General features: G+C 38.0%; 1 protein-coding gene across 1 annotated transcript in view; it reads left to right on the top strand.

Moving 5' to 3' along the window:
- The window catches only part of itfg1 (integrin alpha FG-GAP repeat containing 1), a 144713-nt gene that overhangs the window by 93756 nt on the left and 30240 nt on the right, over window positions 1-20717 (top strand). The window contains exons 11-13 of the mRNA XM_082162167.1: window positions 1323-1476; window positions 4614-4719; window positions 15700-15743. Coding sequence (XP_082018293.1) covers window positions 1323-1476; window positions 4614-4719; window positions 15700-15743 — 304 coding nt within the window. The remainder of the gene's footprint in view (window positions 1-1322; window positions 1477-4613; window positions 4720-15699; window positions 15744-20717) is intronic.

Raw genomic sequence — 20717 nt, forward strand, 5'->3', positions numbered from 1 at the left:
TTCCTTCCGTGTACGGCCGCCAGTTAAACCTGTGAAAGCTTCAGTAAAGCATCTGTTCTCCGTGCAGCAGTAAGTGTGGTGTCATTTAATCCTGTGAGGGGACAAAGTCTGTCTGCTTGGCTGGCTGACTTTGGCAAAAGCCCCCCCCCCCACCCGCAAAAAAAAGCCTGCACTGATGGGTGGCCAGCAAAGGTGTACAGGGGCTTTGGCTGTGAAATGCACAGATTAGTGCACCAAGCTCCAGACTGACCAAGACAATCCACACAGGAAGACTCATCGCCTGCCAAACCATCCCGGACAACTAAACTGGGAAATGAATAAGTCACATTTTTAAATATATATAAAAATAGTAAACAGTTCATTTAAATTGTAATAATATTTTACAATATTACTGTTTTTTGTGTGTGTGTGTGTATTAAAACAATTTACCAACCCCAACATTTTGAATAATAGTGTATTTAAATAGATATTAGTTTAAACACTTTTTTTGTTTGTTTTTATTAAATGGATTTCTGTCTGTGGTAATCAGCAGTATGTCTATAGAGCTCAACTTGTTTCGAAGCTGGAACATTGTTTATGCAGCTTAATCTTTTTATGCAGCTCAACTGGAGTATGTGCTTTGTGATAAGTTGGCAGCAGTTAACACGCTTCAAATGTATGTTTTGTGCACTTCTCATCTGCATTTCCTTCTCCTGAAACCAAAGAGAAACAGCAGAAGGAAGAAAGAGAAGAAAACCTTCATACGGTTTCTATTTTTAGCCTCATGCATGCCCAGGTTGAAATTAGAGGAGTTCTGAGAAGTGTCACTGGTAAATATTAGACTATGGGGGACAAATGGCTGGGAAATAAATGTACGAAAAAGGGTCCTGAATAAAGTAGAGGCCTGTCAGATGGGTTGTTGAGCAATGCAGAAAAGCATCTCATTTCAAAATTCACTGCTGTCTCCCAGATCCAGCTTCCCCACACTCAGCACTGAATTATTAGGTTCTGCTTAATTGACTTTTTTATTTAGGGATCGAAAAGTTCAGTGCACAAGTTTCAGGCATTCAGTCTCACACACTCATCAAGCCCTCTGCTTCTCCACTGTTACACACTGCGTGTGTGTGTGCATGTATGCGGATAATATTGTAATTTAAGTAGTGTTCAGTGCTCAGACATGCTCTTTAATTGGTCAGAGTTCAGTGATCTGCTATATGCTTGCAAACTTAATTAGCAAGGGTTAAATTCAACATGACACAGTGTCTTTGCATACATTTTAGCATTGTGTTCCTCAGATCTACTCACATTAACAGTAATTTCTCCCTTTCTTTCTCTCTCCACAGCACGCAGCAGCAGGCATTCCTGCTGGAGAACGTGGCATGTAATAACGCGAGCTGTCGGGAGGTGGGCCGCATGTTCCGTGTGCTCTGGGAACAGTCAGACCTCAGTGCCATCCCCAGGGCTGTTGTGGCCACTTTTTTTGACATCTATGAGGACGTAAGTGTTGGCCTTTTCCCCTTGCTTTTGGCGCTTTAATTAAAACCCTGCCGATGCTTTAATCTCCCTCCCTTTCTCTGTCCCTGATCACTCTTTCTTCATCTGGTTGATGTCTCTGTGACCCGCATTATACTGAGCTTTAGTTATTATCTGATTTACTCTGACTGTAATGTTGCCCCAGTGGTGTGGCGCAGGCTCTCTCCTCTTTTGACATTGAGAGTAGAGAACTACACCCTCTACATTTCCAACAAACCCCAGTCTCTGATACTTAACACCCTGTCATCCAATAGTGTAGCAGTCTCTGTAGTCTAAAGACTTCTTTAAACCTGATGTGAATAAGCAACAGTGTTGTTGTTAACTAAAACGATTAAAAATAGTTTTCATTAATTGCTATAAAGCTGAAATAATGAAAATTAGATGAAAAACTTAATAATAAAAAAAAAAAACATGAAATTTATAAATGTTGCATGGTAACTAACTTGTAAAATATATTTGACTTAGTACTTAAATTAATTAAAAAATGAATAAATTATGAATAAATTAACGCTAATCAGAATTATTAAAAAATTGCTAATGAAAATTACAAAAACGCTACAAAATTACAAAAATGTAAACTGAAAATATAAAAGTAAAAGCTAATTCAAATTACAGTACATTAATATTAATAAATACTATAGTAGTATAAAAAAGAATACTAAAATAACACACAAAACATCTAGAAATGCTGGTTCTAGACACATGACCCAAACACAATATTATTTTATTTAATATTTTGTTGGTGTGTCATTTATGTTTTGACACCCAAACAATTGAAAGTCAATCTACCCTTCAAATTGAAATGACCATGCAGATTTTTCAGACCTATTGTCAAGGGGTTCAAATTGATGTCTTGTTACATTTCACATTCTTATTTTGCTAAAAAATTCTACTACCGACTTCAGATTGGCTGTGAAAAGGCTTTTTATCATTCACTGCACTGTTTCTGTTGAACAGAATTAAGGGTGTGCTTATGGTTTGGGGTCTTCAGCTCTTATTTTCTGCTCTTAGTAGTCCAAACGTATAGCTTCCCTGCGAGAGCTCTATCTCTCCTCCCTTGAGCTGTGTATATCTCACTGATGTTTAAGGCTTGTTATGTATTGTTATATTGATTCTGAGTGTCCTTTGATCAGAGTCGTTTAATTGGACTGTTTATTTTACTCAAGACGCACACATGAATGCGTCTGGCTATTGTCTATCTTGTCTAATTCCCAGTATCTGCATACAGTAATGGGTAAATCTCAAATGTCCAGATCACATTTCACCTAGGGGTGTGTGATATCATGATTTTTGATAATGGATGATTAAAATGTCTCTCCACAATATACTTTTAAAGAAATATTGTAGTACCATGCTACAGTGCATTCTATCATTTGCAAATCAACATACTGTATATTGAGACGTACATTCACATCACATGTTAACACAAAGGTAGAGTTACACTCACGGGACACTGCAATTCGCAAAAGTTTATTATTTGCATGTGCTTTAAAGCCTTGCCGGTTAAACATTTCATTCGCGTGCTGATGCGCTATTCTAACATGCGCTTTTTTGAGCGCATACACCCGAAACGCGCGCTCACTAAAAGCCTGTCAAATATCGCCTGGTCACTGAACTAAGTTATCTTTCGAGTCATATTGCGCTAATACTGTCAAATATACAGAAGGTTTAAATAAACACAGTTGGTTATGTCTAAAGTGAAAGCAAACATTTGAGAGAAAATCGGATGCGTGTCTGTATATTAGATGCATGCGGATCTTAAAGTGACAGCAGCCTAACAGTAAACATGCTGCCGCTTGTCCTTAAAAGGATAGTTTACCCAAAAATAAAAATTCCTCTCATTATTTACTCACTCTAATGTTGTTCCAAACCTGTATTAATTTCTTTCTTGTGCTGAACACACACACACATATATATATATATATATATATACACACACACTATGGAAGTCACTGGGGACCAGTAACTGTTTGGTTACCCACATTCTTCAAAATAACTTTTATTTTCAACTGAAGAAAGAAACTCATTCAGATTTAAAACAACTTGAGAGAGTAAATGATGACAGAATTTTCATTTTTGGGGGAACTATCCCTTTAATGTTAATAAAACAACAAAAGACAAAGAGAAAATCACTCACTGATCTTGACCGAAGAACTTTAATACAGTAGCTTTAATAAGAATCAATGTATAATTTATACAGTGAAGAGTGTTTTATTTTATATAGATTTTTATCTTCACCACTTTGGCCTAAACGTCTGCCGTTATTTTTATTTTATATTTTGTTACCTTGTAAGGCTTTTTTTTTTAAATAGATAAATTAGTTTGGCTGTAATGCTCAGTCACTTGCAAAATAGTAAAACCAACATGAAAAAGTATCGTGATAAAATCGTGAATCCTGAAAAAAATCGTATGACTTTTTGCCATATCGCCCGCCCATAATTTCACCCCATATCAAAAGAATCAAAGATTATTTTGCATATAGAAAAAAAAATCTCTTTCTTTTTTTTTTATCAACCATTATTTGCATTGTTACATTGTTCATGCCTTTTTTCTGCCTTTCTCATGTTTGTCTGCTATAGAAATGTTGTGTGTTTGCCTGTGTGAGAGTCTGTATTTCTTTGTGTGGTTCTTTGGTCACCTAAAGAAGTGAAACATCTCACTGCTGCAGACGGCCCTCAAGCATCTATATGCACATGTCTAATTTTGCCATTATATCTTCCTCTATGATTCACTCCTTCCCTCGCTCGACCCTTCTCTCCATCTGTATCGCAACCTTTTCCCCATCGTAATCATAATATAGCCAATTACCTCGGATTCCCTCATGCTTGCATAACTAATGACGCTAAAGGCTCATTAAACAAACAGCACGCGCAAGTCTCATTCCGTTAGCATTCGAGCTAGTCATCATTAGCACAGTATTACGATGCTATCTGTACAGGAGCCCCTGCGCAACCATTTTCTTAAGAGCGAGACCAATAGACTGCAGAGAGGGGCTGATAAGAAGCGTAATAGCTTGCTGGAGTCCATTAAGGATATGAGTGTTCATCAGACGGGAGAGATTCAATGGGCTTGATACATTGTTTCTGATTTCTCATTTGCAGGGTATATTAGATATGATCGTGCTCAGCAAGGGGGAAAAGGAAGACCTCGTAATCCACGCTTTGAAGAACAACTATGAGGCCGACGCGTATTTCGTGAAAGTGATCGGTGAGTATGAGATGTGGCGTTTTCCCAGCCTGGCCACCGTAGCGGCAGTAGAGCTTCCGGGTGCTGACATTTGGAGAGCTGACATTTCCAGAGCCAAATGTGTCCACTAGAAAGCAGCCATGATGCCATTTAATCCTGCCTGCTGTGTTTTAATTAAAGAAGAAGGGGAGATCCTCCTCTAGCTCAAGCGCAGAGATTAGCTTCCTCAGTGTAACAGCATGTGAGGATCATTCTATCAGTGTCAGATTAAAACAGGGATGAGACTGACCCAGAGTCTCTAAACCTCCCCTCCTCTCGCTTATTAGCACGCTCTGTTTCTCTCTTTCCTGTAGATGTGCTGTTTAATGAGACTGCTGTAAGCTAGAATGCCTGGCTCTGAAGAGAGAAGCACTCTGGGTAGTTTACTGCAGTGACAAAGTGCTCCCAAGATGCTTGTGCCCCTTTCAAATCAAATAGCCACTTGTGTGTGTGAGTGAGAGGTGGAATTTATGTTTATATACAATATAAATGTTATGTTTTATACAAATAGACTCTCCTCCATAATAAAGCTGCTTTTATGAGTCTGTAGTTTATACAGTTTCTCTGTGAATAATGGCAGACTCATGACTTCATGCTCCTGCACTCCTCTACCGTCAGCTTGTCTAGTCTCACAGACGTGGTTTGCGTCTTTTTGACTGAGTGTTGCTGTAAGTTGGAAGCTACACTCACTACTGTTTAAAAGTTTGGGGTCGGTAAGATTTTTTTCATGTTTTTGAGAGAAGGTTCTTATGCTCACCAAGGCTGCATTTATTTGATTAACAATACAGTGAAAACATTAATTTTGTGAAATAATATTATTACATTATACATTTAAAATAACTGTATTGTTTATTTGTATATGTTTTTTAAAATGTAATTTATTCCTGTGATGCAAAGCTGAATTTTCAGCATCATTACTCCAGTCTTCAGTGTCGCATGATCCTTCAGAAATCATTCTAATATTCTGATTTGCTGCTCAAGAAACATTTCTTATTATTGTTTTTTTTTGGAAACCGTGTTTTTATAGGATTCATCTATTAAATAGAAAGATCAAAAACAGCATCTATTTAGAAATAAATCTTTTGTAACAATGTAAAAGTCTTTACTGTCGCTTTTGATCAATTTAATGTGTTTTTGCACAAAGTAATATAAGTATTACTTTCTCACAAAAAAAATTATTGTAACTGACTCCAAACTTTTGAACATTGGTGTAAATATTAGTGAGATACTGGCAGAAACAAATATTTACACAAGTACCCGAGTACTCAGAAGGCAACAGCTGATCATGAAAACAACTTTGTTTTAACACCTACGAAATGTTTAATTGGTAATTGAGAGGTTAAGGAACGGTTAACATAGCAATTTGGGAGGTAATTTGCAGTCTGATTGAGATGCAACTGTAAATAAAGGCCCATCCCTGCTAAATATATTAGCTCTTTATATCCTCAGCACTTCTGAGACAGTCCACAGATGCTTAAATGCATTAAGCAACCATGTTCAAACAGTAAACACTGCTGCATTTAGAAGCACTAGGTTAGAATTTCACATGAATCACAAAAGAAAACGCCATAGTCCATTTGTTCATGTACTCTAAATTGCTATGAGATGTGTTTTTCTTCAGACAGTTGGCTGCAAATGACTTCAAACTCAAAGATGCTAGTAACTGCCATTCTGCAGCCCAAAACATAGAAGTTCTCCTTTGTATTAATAAGGGTGTTATTTCAGCAAATTTCTTTGCTAGTGAAATACTGCTGTGCCCATGTAAAATATTACAGAAAAATCTATGCCTGATAGTGGAGATTAGTGTATACCGACCAGGGAATCATTTCCCTGATAATTGTTTCATGTCATGTGAGTTTTCCATCAGCTGTTTAGAATTAGATCTAAATGCCAGATTCACAAATGAATCACTATAACCGGTTTGCAAAAATGTCTAAAATTGTTCACGATTTAGATTGATAGATTTAGTTGATTTTAGTTTGATTAAATTGGACCGTTTACTCACACATTGAATAATTTCTCACAATGTAATGACAAGTCAGAAAACAGAAAGAGTGCTGGAGTATTACAATCTATTGTAATACTTTCAAATGTCTGTCAGTTTGTCACAGATTCTTTATTTCATTTGCAGTTTGTGAACTACTCTGTACTGCAGGTAAAGTCATTTTATATTCATATATGCGTAACATTATCAAAATACTGGAACAATTTTTGATGGGAGTATGATTAAAGACTAGAAAGCTCCTGAGACCCACCTGACCCACCACCGTCCAATGAGGCAAGGCAGGTGACGTACACCACTGCATTATACCAATTTGCCTCATTTTTGTCCTCTAGAGGGATTGTGGGTATGTAAGCTGTGTCCTAATGCAATTACCTTTACCCAGCGGTTTACATATTGCCGGGGAAGCCCTGCTATTTTGTCCTCAGAGGAGTAAATAAACAATTTAGTTCTGTTCGAAGCTGCCAAGTCCTCAAGGCCATGTGTGTTTTCACATAAATCTGAAGCAGAACATGAAAAGAATTCAAGTCTTAACATAGACGTGTGATACGTTGAAGCCTTAGTTTTTTCGCCCGTTCTACATTTACATCCCAGTATCTGCAGCCTTTTTTTCTTTTGCCATGTGTAAAACACCCACTTGCCCCTTTATTTTCCTTAGTGTCATAAATTCTCATACACCGTTATTTATAAGTCTCCTCTGAGCTACAACTCAATAGAGGAAAAAAGAAGTCCAAATGAGCTGTGAATGGTTAGCAGGAGAGCACAAGAGGAGGAGAGAGGCCAGGTGCTGTAATTATCTGTGATTGCATGTGCTAAACACACACAGACTATGGTTGGAGTGTGTGTTTGTGGTGTGTGTGGATGAGTAAGTGTGTGTTGGCTATAGGCAGAGAGGGAGAACTATGGCAGCTGATTACATTCCTGTTCATTTATTAGAATGCAGATGAGCTGCAATGAGGAACATCTGCACCCTTTGTTCAGTCCAGTGTGCGCTCCTTCCTCAATCTGCAATACGTCATGCTGTAAACCAAGCCCCCGTCCCACACGTTGCAACAGTACATGGGAACTCATAAAGGGAGGCATTTATGTCACTCATTCAGATTGAATTTTATGAATGATTTGCCATTTTTTTCTTCTTTTTTTCTGTTTCATCCTGTCAGTCACTGTAGGCAAGTTTATTTTTGGCAAGGCAAGTTTATTTATATAGCACATTTCATACACAATGGCAATTCAAAGTGCTTTACATAGAAGAAATTAAAATAATTAAAACAAATAAGAATAATTAAAACAAATAAAATAAAATACAGTACAGTACAAACAGTCGGACGGACAGCGGCACAGTGCTCATTCAGTAAATGCAGAGCTAAACAGAAGTGTTTTGAGTCTGGATTTGAATGTGACCACTGTAGGAGCACATCTGATCTCCTCTGGAAGGCGGCTCCAGCTGCGGCTGGCATAATAGCTAAAAGCAGACTCACCATGTTTAGAGTGAACCCTTGGTATTTCTAGCTGATATGATCCTAATGATCTGAGTGATCTGTTGGGTTTATATTCAGTGAGCATATCTGCAATGTATTGAGGTCCTAGGCCATTGAATGATTTATATACCAGTAATAATACTTTGAAATCAATCCTAAATCTAACTGGGAGCCAGTGTAAAGACCTGAGGACTGGTGTGATATGTTCATATTTTCTGGTTCTGCTCAGAATCCTGGCGGCAGCGTTCTGTATGAGCTGCAACTGTCTTATGGTCTTTTTGGGAAGGCCAGTGAGGAGACCATTACAATAATCCACCCTGCTGGTGATGAAAGCATGCACAAGTTTCTCTAAGTCTTGTCTGGAAACAAAGCATCTAATTCTTGCAATATTTTTTAGATGATAGTATGCTGATTTAGTTATTGCTTTGACATGACTACTGAAACTAAGGTCTGACTCTAGTGTCACACCAAGATTCCTGACTTGATGTTTAGTTGTTTTACCCCTAGAGTGAAGGTATGCGTTCACCTTGAGAACCTCATCTTTGTTTCCAAACGTAATGACTTCAGTTTTGTCTTTGTTTAACTGAAGAAAGTTTTGACACATCCAACTGTTGACTTCGTCAATGCATTGGCACAGAGAGTCAATGGGGCTGTAATCGTTAGGCGATAGGGCTAAGTACAGCTGTGTGTCGTCTGCATAGCTGTGGTAAGCAATTTGGTTCTTTCTCATTATTTGGCTCATTGGGAGCATATACAGGTTGAACAGGAGTGGCGCAAGAATTGAGCCTTGAGGGACTCCGCATGTCATGGATGTCCACTCAGACTTATGGTCTCCTATACTCACATAATAACCTCTCCCATCTAAGTATGACCTGAACCATTTTAGGACTATCCCTGAAAGCCCCACCCAGTTTTCCAGCCTGTCAAGAAGTATGTTGTGATCGACAGTGTCAAATGCAGCACTGAGGTCGAGTAGTACCAGCACTGATAATTTTCCTGAATCAGTATTTAAGCGAATATCGTTTATTATCTTTATGAGCGCTGTCTCTGTGCTGTGATGCGGTCGGAAGCCAGATTGAAAATTGTCAAAGTATCCATTCGAGCTTAAGAATTTGTTCAGCTGATTGAAGATAACTTTTTCAATGATCTTGCCTATGAAAGGAAGATTTGAGATCGGTCTATAGTTGCTTAATATGGTCTTATCCAGATTGCTCTTTTTCAGGAGGGGCTTGACAACTGCAGTTTTCAGGGAGTTTGGAAAACTCCCAGAGAGAAGTGAGGCATTTACCACTTCTAGAAGATCTGCTTCTAAACTGTTTAACACACTTTTGAAAAAAGATGTGGGAAGTGTGTCAACGGTGCATGTTGATGTTTTAAGGTGCTGTACGGTTTCTTCCAACTAGTTAGAGTAGTAGTTTATTTAATTTTTTTAGACAGATATAGTAGAGAGAGACACTGAATTATCAGGAAGGGAAAGTGAAAGGTGTCACACACCAGACTCTGTATCTCTATCTATCTATCTATCTATCTATCTATCTATCTATCTATCATTATACAGTTGTATGTGTTTGTTTGTCTCTCAGTCGATCCATCCATCCATCCATCTCATGCAATTAGTTAACTCACTAATCGCCAATGTTGCTGTGTCTGGCTGCTCAAACAAACAGAGCCACATTATTTACACTTTTTGGTGATATGATGGTTTACTTCTAGTTGTCTATGTATATTGTGCTAGGATAGTAGTACAGCTTTAAAGGAACCGTATGTAAGATTGTGGCCAAAACTGGTACTGCAATCACTTTCAAATTATTGTAGAGCGGTGTATTCATAACGAGGTCTTTTAGGTTTCGTAACGTTAGACATTTTTTTATCCGACACGTTTGTAGCTGCAGCTGTGGTAACTAGAGCAGAGCTGGCAACCCGGATGCCGAAACACTACTGACTTCGTGATTAGTAGATAGGTGGAGGGTGGAGCTTCAGGCCAAAACACAACATGACAACATCAACATCAGTTCAGGGCTGCAACTTCACTTTTAAATGACAATATCCTGGCCGGACTATTGTAGTCAGTGATATAAGTATTTGAAATGAACATGATTTCTTAATGTCTAGTGACATATCAGGGCCATTTTATGATTTATTGAAATACATTTCTTACATACGGTTCCTTTAAGTGTGCAGAGATAGGTTGTTGTTGTCTTTTGTTCTGTTTTTTCTTTTCATTGAGGCGTAATGATTAGGTGATGAGAGACTGAGTGCTGCGTGTTACTGTAATCACTGCCTGACCTCAGCTGAGACTAAGAGCCAATCATAAAGTCGTCTTGGCTACTAATGGGTTAGGGTATGGTAATAGACGTAATCTCACGACTCCAGGCTGGGATCTCACATCTTTGAAACCACCTGGTCACCACTTTCATGGACTAGATTAAGAGTGACAGGTTTTGTTCCAACTTTATAAAGTAGCGCTCTACCACCTCTGATGGTGTAATGATGTGTGAGCGTCTGTGTGGGGCAGCTGTTATGAATGACATGAGACACAAACACTTAGAGTGTCGGTGGCATCTGGTTTACCAGTGCAGAACAGAACAGCAGGCCTCATGTCCAATTTCACAGCCATCACATCACAGCTATTCCATTGTTACTGCCAACTCCCAGCATATTCACTCCGTGGAATCTCCCTATGTCCTGGGAACAACAAACTGCAAGACTATTTGGATCCGTTCCTTTTGTCACCACAAGCAGATATACAGTTGAAGCTGTTCAAACAGAATCAAATCAGACGTCCTGGGATAGGACGTTCAGTCTGGGAAATTGTTTGCGTAACCTTATACATTTATCAAGATGTCATCATGATGAATGAAGTGAACCATCATGTTTTTTATTTAATTGTTTTTCGAATGTCCACTTTACCGCTCTGCATTTCCCCTCAGTTTATCATAGATGTCTGATGCCAGCAATGTCGCTGTGTGATCATTTTTATTTCTTTGTATTAGAGTGGTTTCCAGGATCTCCAAATGGAGCCTGCGGGAGGAATAGAGACGAATGTCGAGTCTTATCTTTATATGAAGGCTCACACTAAGCCCTGGCAGTAAACAAGCGCATTATACATGAAATGAGTTCACAAAATGGCATTTCATTGGGATTAAGCACATCATAAATGTTTAGAGGTATTCAGTGTTAAACCTTCTGTCTTTTAATGGTTTTGTGCTGTACTCTTAGGTGGGCACTGCACCACCTCACATGCTCTCACACACACACACACACACACACACACAGACACACACGTATGGGAGCGTGTCATAACCGTGCATATCATGCTTCAGCTCACTGCACAAGCCCTGCTGGTAACTTGTCATTGATGGAGACATTTCCACTATGTGTGCATGTTTCCTTATCCGTTAGCATGCGTGTGCAGGCATGTCAGTTTGTATGTTCAAACTAGTGTTCAATATTAGCCATGCAAACACCAGCCTGAGAGATTTAAAATGTATCTGACAGCTTCAGGCCACCAGGATGTCTGCCACAAGGAAGTCCATAATACCTGGAGAAAGCTATCCAATAGCATTCCCGTTCATCTCTATGGCAGCTGCTTAGTTTTTGCAGGACCCCATGAAGTAACACTACAGTTTTATTTGGTGGTTATGAAGTTAGCAGTTGTTGTTTTTTTCACCACAATTATTTTTTATTTTTTTATATTTGTAAAAAAAAAATATATATATATAATTCTCCACCCCCATTTTCACTCTGTCAAAAAACATTCAGTTCCACAGAGCGTTATATCTTTCAGGAAAGCAAATGAACACCCACATCTGTGATTGGCAAATTTTTGCAGCATGTCCATGCCCTCCTACACGGCCTGGCCATGTACAGACATTCTGAGGTAGTGGCCCAAACCAAAAAATGTAATTAAATAGGGCAGATTGATGATGGAGGTGGGAGATGGCTCGGTCGAATCACGTTCTGCGGCGAGGGTTGGTTTGTTGTGGAGAGAGGCTGAGAGGGGCACGTCAGAGGGGCAGTGGCTCTAGTCACCGGGCCCACCCCCCGGTGCACGTGTTTTGATGCTTGAGGTGCCTCGGAGGGACAAACTTAGCTCTGCCGTAGATTTCAACCAAAAAAAGATGTATCGCTCTTGTGATTAATAGACGCACATTAGTTGTTAAGAGCGCACCTCCTTGATTTACATATGCATATTAAGGTGTGTTTTAAAATTCTGTTGTCATGAATGAAACATTTCAAATGATTGCATTTCAGAAGAGTGGAAAACAAAAATTCATATTTTAAACCGGGGAGGTAGCTTTGAGGTATGAAGCTTGCAGTATGTGTTTTATTGCAGAGGTGGAAAGTAACTAATTACAAATACTTCCGTTACAGTACTTGAGTAGATTTTTTTATTTTTTTCGATACATTTATACATTTATGTATAATTGTGGTACTTTTACTTGAGTAGAATAAAAATAAAGTATTCAACTTCGCTACATTTATTTTTCACCAAAAGTACAAAGTACTTTGACAAAGGTGCCGACGGAGCAACAGGACGAGCTGACATTTGTGACCTCTTATATCTGTAAATATCAAGGACATTTTGGTTTTCCATTTCTTGACCCCTTTAAAGAAATTAAGACTTTTATTCAGCAGGAATGCATTGCATTGATCAAAAGTGACAGCAAAGACTTTTATGGCCTTTTTTCACCTGGTGCATTTCATGCATTTCTCTGAACGGATAGCAATCCTATCGTGAAAAGACCAGGTGTACTTAAAAGCCCCCTGAAGCGCTTTCGAAACTGATATAAATTCGATCACTCAGACCACTTCAGGAGGTGGTTTGAGACGCATTCCAAACAATACTGTACAAGTGTAAATGCATCTGGTTGTCGAAGCCTTTTATTTAAATTTTACTCATGGAAGAGTTATACAGGCTCCCAGTAGCCTGATATGACAGCGCTAATGCAACAAGCATCATCGCAGATATGACCCGCCACAGATGAGTAGCAGAGTATCTCTTCAGCAAGCATATATATTGCATATAGCACTGGAATTGAAGATCGGATTGATATTCAGTATGCAGGTACACATTTATGTGGCTAAGTGTAAATGGAACAGTTTTAACAAATCAGAAAGGGCCTGTTTACATCTGGTCACTTCATGCGTTTTCTCTGATCGGATACCTATCCGATTGTGAAAAGACCTGGGCCCGTATTCATAAAGATTCTAAGAATCCTCTCAGAAAACTCTTAATTTAGCTTAAAAACTTTTACGTAGGAGTCTTAGCTTAAAAGCGATTCGGGACCGATCTGAGAGCAACTCTGAGTAAGGAAAAGACAAAAACTTTCATCTTAGTAAGGAGGCGGGGCTGACCCCGTTGCTATGTATGACACAATCTTTTGAAGACTGTGATTGGTTGGTTGTCCAAAAAAAAAAAAAAAAGTGATTTTAAGTATAGGGGCTATTCTAAGCCTTCACTTTGAAATTACATGCGTACTTTTTCCTATTTGACCGTTCTCACACACACACACATTATATATGTGTATATAAATCCTTTTTTTTTTTTTTTTTTTTTTACCATGCTGTTAATTTCCTATAAGGTATTTGCTTGGCTTAGAATGATAAAAATTGTTCCAATCTTTCCAATTACACTAATTGCTGGCATGTCTATTTAAGTGGTGGTTTGAATGTTGGTTTTAATGTATCAAACATGGAATTTTCCCAGTTGGCAAATATCGTAATGTAGTGATTACTTTCATTTCTGGCGCTATGGCATATGCGCTGTATCGGAGATATTAGCGTGTCTCTAATAAGATCAGTCACAAACATGATCCCTGCACGATCTAATCTATAGCGTCTTAGTAACTCACTGTTATTCATTGTCTGCAACACATTTCTTCTCCCTCTTCGTCTTTCTGCCATTTTCTCCTCTGCTAAAGAAACTCTTAAGCCTCTTAAAAGTCCTCGTCCGTGCTCCTAACAATTTTGACCTTAAGACCTCTTTTAAGGGTTAAGATGCTTTCTGAATTACTCTTTTCTTTACTAGGATTTTTTCTTTAATTTTAAGAGTAAACGCCCACATTTCTAAGAATTTTCTTAGAATTTTGTCACTAGGAGCTACTCTTTGCATTAAGATTCTTTATGAATACGGGCCCAGGTGTGAATGACCTCTGAAGCGCTTTCGAGGTGGTTTTAAATCCAATCGCTCAAACAACTTCAGGAAGTGGTCTGGGAGTCTGGATGCAACTGGACTAGTGTAAATGCATCTGGTTGTTCAAACCAAATGTAAATGTAGATTTTACTCCTCCCAAAATGTAAAAACAATAAACGTGTGAAAGCGTGTTATAGGCTTTATGACATGTTATAGCCAGATATGATGGCACTAACGCACTAATTGCGGTGTATCTATTATAGAATGTGTATGTATTATAGAAAATTGGAACAAAATCCTTTCAGTTGTTCCAGAGTAAAAAAATGTCATTTTTAAATGCGATTAACCGGTAAATAACATACAGTATTTTGTGTTCAAATATTTTTTTCAACAAATATTTTTCTGAAATACACCTCCGATTTCCTATTGCCCAAATTCCTACCATTGCCTTCATTATTAGCAGCTGTGCTGTGGTAAAATGTTATCCATCACACATTACAGTGGGGTATCAGTCATACTGTCCTGTACCAAGTTCACTCATTCATAGAGGTCTAGAAAATAGCTACTTTATCTCTCTGTTCTTGACTTTCAAGCACAGAAATAAACTGTTAGACCATGCATGAATGAAAATTATTTCAATCTTCATGTCACACCTCTCTTTCACCCCTCAGTACATTCGCTTTGAAAACCAAAGCCACATATTTGATTTCTCAATGCTAATAACTCATGCAGAACATTTGCCTGTCAGACCAAATATGAAAATCTGGAAATTTCCAAAGGACGAGTTGTGATTGAAACATTTTCACCATTTGTTTTTCCATCACAGACTTTCAAAGACATTTTTTTTCCCCCTTTAAACTTTGTTCTTCCATCATGAACTTTCTTATTCACTGTTTTAAATAGTGCTGCCTGTCACTGCCAGTTTAAAAATCTAACGCTGCGTCTCGATAAAGACAGATGCACAAGTACACAGATGGTTCTTTGTGTGCCACTAATGAGCAATTAATGATTTTTTACTTTCCCTTTCATATGCGCTGTTCTCTAACGCACAGTCAATTTTGGCCTCAAGAGAAGCAGAAAGTCTGGCTCTTATTTCACACCATTAGTGGGAATTTAGTGCACATTTTGCCCAATTCATTTTCTCTAGGCATAATTCCTGGCTGAAGATGATTACGGGAGCAGAGTTGCTGTTAAATTGTGTGACATGAACAGTGGTGAATGTAGTGCTGGCTGTGTTTAGCAGTGTTGTGATGTGTGGATTTGATAATGGACACTGCAATCAACTTGTCTGAGGGCCAGATATATGGGACAAAGTTATGATTTCCTTATCTCTTTCTCTTCTGCAGTTCTCAGTGGCCTTTGTTCCAATGACTGTCCAGGAAAAGTTAAGGTGAGTTCGAATCTTTTCTTCTCTTTCATGCAAGACACTCTACTCGAGTGGCAATGGCATGTGTGTAGTATCACCAGGCCAACATGCAATCTGTTCCTGCTGATTTCAGAAGAAATCAAACAAATTCAATCACAATGTTCTCCACATTCCCTGCCGCTTTTATGCATTTTGCCTATTTAATAAGCTTTCATTATTTGTCATTGTTAAATTTGAGTTAAATGTGCTGTGAACAACATATAACACTGTAAGACTTTATTTTTCCTCCAAAGCAAAACAGAAATTGTAATAAAATTTTGAAAAATCTTAGGCATATATGGTAGTTAGTGGTTGATATACAAGTAGTATGGGTTGTTTGTTTTAGGTTGTTTTTTGTTGTTGTTGTTGTTGCTGTTGTTGTTTTCTTTAAGAAATTAGTTCTTATCAAAAGTCACAGTAAATACTTTTATAATGTTACAAAAGATTTCTAATCCTGAAGAAAATATGTATCATGGTTTCCACAAAAATATTAAGCAGCACAACTGTCAGAAACGGGTTGCAGTGATGATGCCACAATGATGAAGAACAGAAACGAAACATTCTTTAATAATAATAACTCGGAAGACTCAGGAGAACGTGGGGAGAAATACATAAATAACAACAACATAAATCATTGACAACACTGAACCATGAACTGAGAAAACTGAGGGCTTAAATACACACAGATTAATCAACGGAACTAAGAATAGGTGTGAAACTAATGAGTAACTATGGAAACTAACTAGCAAACAGAACTCAGGCAAACCGGAAAAGGGAACAGAATGAAAACAAAACCAAAACACAAACTAATATACTCCTGACAACTGTTTTCAACAATAAGAAATGTTTCTTGAGCAGCAAGTCAGCATATTAGAATGATTTCTGAAGGATCATGTGACACTGAAGACTGGAGTAATGATGCTGAAAATTCAGCTTTGCCATCACTGGAATAATTGACTTTTTTATATATATATATATTCAAATAGAAAAAGTTCATTTAAATTTGAATAGTGTTTCACAATATTACTATTTATTGCATTTTTTATCAAATGAATGTAGTCTTGGTGAGCATGAAGAGAAAGAAACTTCTTTCAAAAAAATCGTACCGGCCCTGAACCATCAAATCACACTATTTAATTAAAAAACTTGTGATATTATAAAAAAATATTTACTTGGTATTTACAAAAACAATTGAAAGAAATATTTGTATAATAATTTTTGAAAATGAATCAATATATAAAAAATATGTGCAACTTGGTGCAAGTGTTCAACACTGTCTAAATAAAATGATCACTTCAGGCATTAATCTGCCATAGAAGAAAACTTGTGTCCGATGTGATAATTAAAAAATCCCAAATATTAGCTAAATAATTGACATTAACAATATATAAGTTAACTACTGCATGTAGGTATTTTGATTGATTTTGACTATCTATGAGTTCTGTCTTGTTATCTTTGCTCCTTTGACGTTGTTGGCTAGCTGTTGTGGTCGAGGACATGTGTGTCACAAAGCTGTCCTTATTCTGACGAGAAGACAGGCTTTTATTTTCTCACTCTTGTTCTCTCTCTCTCTCTCTCTCTCTCTCTCTCTCTCTCTCTCTCTCTCTCTTCTACACTCTCTCCAGTTGCCTGTGAGGCCTTCTATACTTTGTTTCTTTTTCATATTCACAAATTCTTCTTTCATTCTTCTATAATGTTCTTCTTTTCTCCATTATCTGTAGATTTAATGCTAAAAGATCTGCTTTAGCTGCATCTGAAATCACTTACTCATTCACTCAGTCACTGTTCCCAGTAGAATGCCACATAATGCAGATAGTGGAAAGAAGTGAATGGAAATAAGCGTTGGTGTTAGTATCAGTTGTACGCTATACATCAGAGTGCACTATGAGTATAAAAGAGTGAACATGTAGGCAAATCAGTTGCTCTTAATTCGAACAACAGAAGGGCTGACACCATATATAGTACACAATTTATAGAATACAGAGCAATTTCTGAGTTTATTAGACAGGAAAAGATGTTACTGAGGTGTGTGTGTTTTGGAGCAGCACTGTGCACTTGGCAGGGTCTCAAAGAAATTCATTACTCTGTTAATACATGAGCGACATACACATACACAGTCAGAGACCTTTGTTCGTTTACTGTCATCCTTCGTAATGAAGAGATAATACATGTTCTGCCCAGCCGTTCATCCTCTTCTTTAGACCCGCACAAACACACACAGATGACGTCACATGTGTTCTCTAACTTGGTGATATGCCGAGTACAGACAGTTTGCCCTGAGGGCAGTGGATAGCAGAGGGCTCTATGATTAAATAAGAGCTCTTTAAGATGGGCCGCACTCCTGTCTCGCTCCGACAGGACCCCTGACATACATGTTATACAGTCCCATGCTGAATTAATATTCAGATGCTGAAACGGGGACGTTAGTTGTAGAAGCATATAGTTCAGATGAATTCATGTGTTCTGGATGAAAATGAAAATTCACTCTTTACCTATTTTCTAAATGTGTGTTTTACATCTTATTGTGAGCAATTCATTGAGCTCATTGTTTAATCAAAATGTCATAACTGTACCTTTTGGTTAAAAAAACCCCCAGACTTCTCTCTGGTGACGTATGCAGGACTCCTCCAATCATTTATGATGATATCAATACAGGAGAAAAGATATGTTGCTACTTCCATTTCATCACAGCTTTAAAAGGGCAGTGTGCAAATTCTGTGCATCCGGGGGAATTGCAAAAATAATGACATTTTCCCTAAAAATGTGTCTCCCCTGGGAAGTAGGCAATCTGAAATCTTCCATTTTTGCTCATCAGCATATTATAAACTATTAACTTGATCCAAAGGATCATGTTCTTGTTCATGCCTAGTGAATTTGGAGCCTTTGATGCATAACCTGGTGCATTTTCTCTCTTTGTTCGGGTCCTTGTAGGCATACACTACTGTTCAAAAGTTGGGGTCAGTAAGGAAGGTATAATGTATATCCAGCCATTCCTGCAGTCTTCAGTGTTACATTATCCTTCAGAAATCTTTATAATATGCTGATTTGGTGCTCAAGAATGATCAATGTTGAAAATAGGTGCTCTGCTTACTATTTTTATTGTAACCATAATACATTTTTTTCAAGTTTCTTTGAGGAACAGAATATCATTCATTTGAACTGCATTTATTTGAACTTTTATAACATTATAAATGTATTTACTGTCACTTTTGATCAATTTAATGAGTCCTTGCTGAATAAAATATTTAAAAAATCTTACGAACCCTGAACTTTACAATGGTAGTGTATGTACATTGCAGTTGTACTTGGATCTGCATCAAAACAATCAAGAAAAAAAAACACCTCAAGGAGTGGTTTTTACTTCTGGTGAGAATGCAGTCCAACCCAGCGGTCCAAAGAACCAACTAATATCCTTCACTGTTACCCGTATATAGCGATAGTTGAAAACCATGAGCCTATCTGATGAGTTTGATTCTTCTTCAAAATGTGCTTCTTCTGAAAATGCTATTAATGACACTTCAGTGAAACAGGTGCATATTTCACGAAACACGTTTATCTCCTTTTAGCTGCCTCTCGCCTCTCTGCTGTCTTAGGCATCACTTTGTTTCCTCTGATGCTTCATCTTTCCACTTTTACATTGCATTGTTTCTCTGTGTTCTCTGGCTTGCTCAGTCTCAACTTTTGTCTCTTGCTTGTCTAATGGTTTAATCAGCGAGATCATGGGTTATCCACCTGTCCTTGTATGGTTGCTATAGCCCAAGGCTCTCCAGTTGTTTACTATGCTTCAGCCAATCTGAAGAGTTTAATGGAGGTTATTTTTTGCTTTGTAACTGGCTTCTGAATTTGCAGACATTATGTTTGGCATTCTTGTCTGGGTCAAATGTTGTCTTCCTGTGTGATTAAAGCTTTGCTTCTTCAGTACTCCAGTAAGAAAATCTTGATAATAGTAGGTGCTCTGTAAGCTCTGCTACAAACAACCTCCATTGCTTAAGGGGCGGATTTGGGATGTTTAGTTTTTGAGGTTTCAATTTAAAAGTAGAGTAAATGTCCAGTTACTAGAAAAGGTCGCAAATGCAAGATATATAGTCACATTGTGAGATACACTACCATTCAAAAGTTTGGTGTGCGTATTTCAGAATATCCTTTTATTAAAAATTATATAAAATATATCTTTTTATAAAAAGTAATGCTTTTATGCAGAAAGGGTTCACTAAATTGATCAAAAGTGACAGTAAAGATAGATTTATAATGTTACAATATAATTTTGTATTTCAGATAAATGCGAATAATTTGCAAGCCAGTTTTTCCTATGGCATAATAAACTTGAACTTAGATGTTGGCGATGGAGTAGGTTTTCAGGTCCAAAGAAATGTGTGGGACTTCCGGTCTCACTGACGTCAGCGTGTACTTTGTACACTGTTGTGTTTGACTGAAAGATTTTCATCTGTATCTGATGCTGCCAGGTCATCCTCTCCCTCATTTATGTCAGTTTGGCACTAGGTGACGAAGAGCTTCTGCTCCAGGATTGTGCCATTTCCTGTCAACATTGTCCATTTGGCTGGATTCATCAGCTACAGGGGAACATCATTTACAACAAGGGAATCATTTCACCCCTCCCCACTCATAATCATGCCTCACAAATAAATCTGTTAAAAAATGTATGCCCACTGTTCCTGGCATGCTGTTCATTTGCAGTTCCCAGGGTTATTGTCTGCACAGAGAAAAGTATCCATAATTGAGAAGCTGGCATATTAGCAGGTCTGCCCCATCTCCCCGGCGCTGAGCCAGTGTTGGCCACACGTTACTGCTGGCTGTTGATAGACATCTCTCATGTGTCTCAGTATTTGTAGGAGACTGGAGCTGGGCCTGTGTAACCTGTGGTGATCTTTGTGGACTCAACTGAAAACACACACACACTTGCAAACAAGCAGTCAGGGTCATTCTAATTATCATCAATAT

The sequence above is a fragment of the Leuciscus leuciscus genome, assembly GCF_965113295.1.
Source record: "Leuciscus leuciscus genome assembly, chromosome: 2".
Lineage (NCBI taxonomy): Eukaryota > Metazoa > Chordata > Actinopteri > Cypriniformes > Leuciscidae > Leuciscus > Leuciscus leuciscus.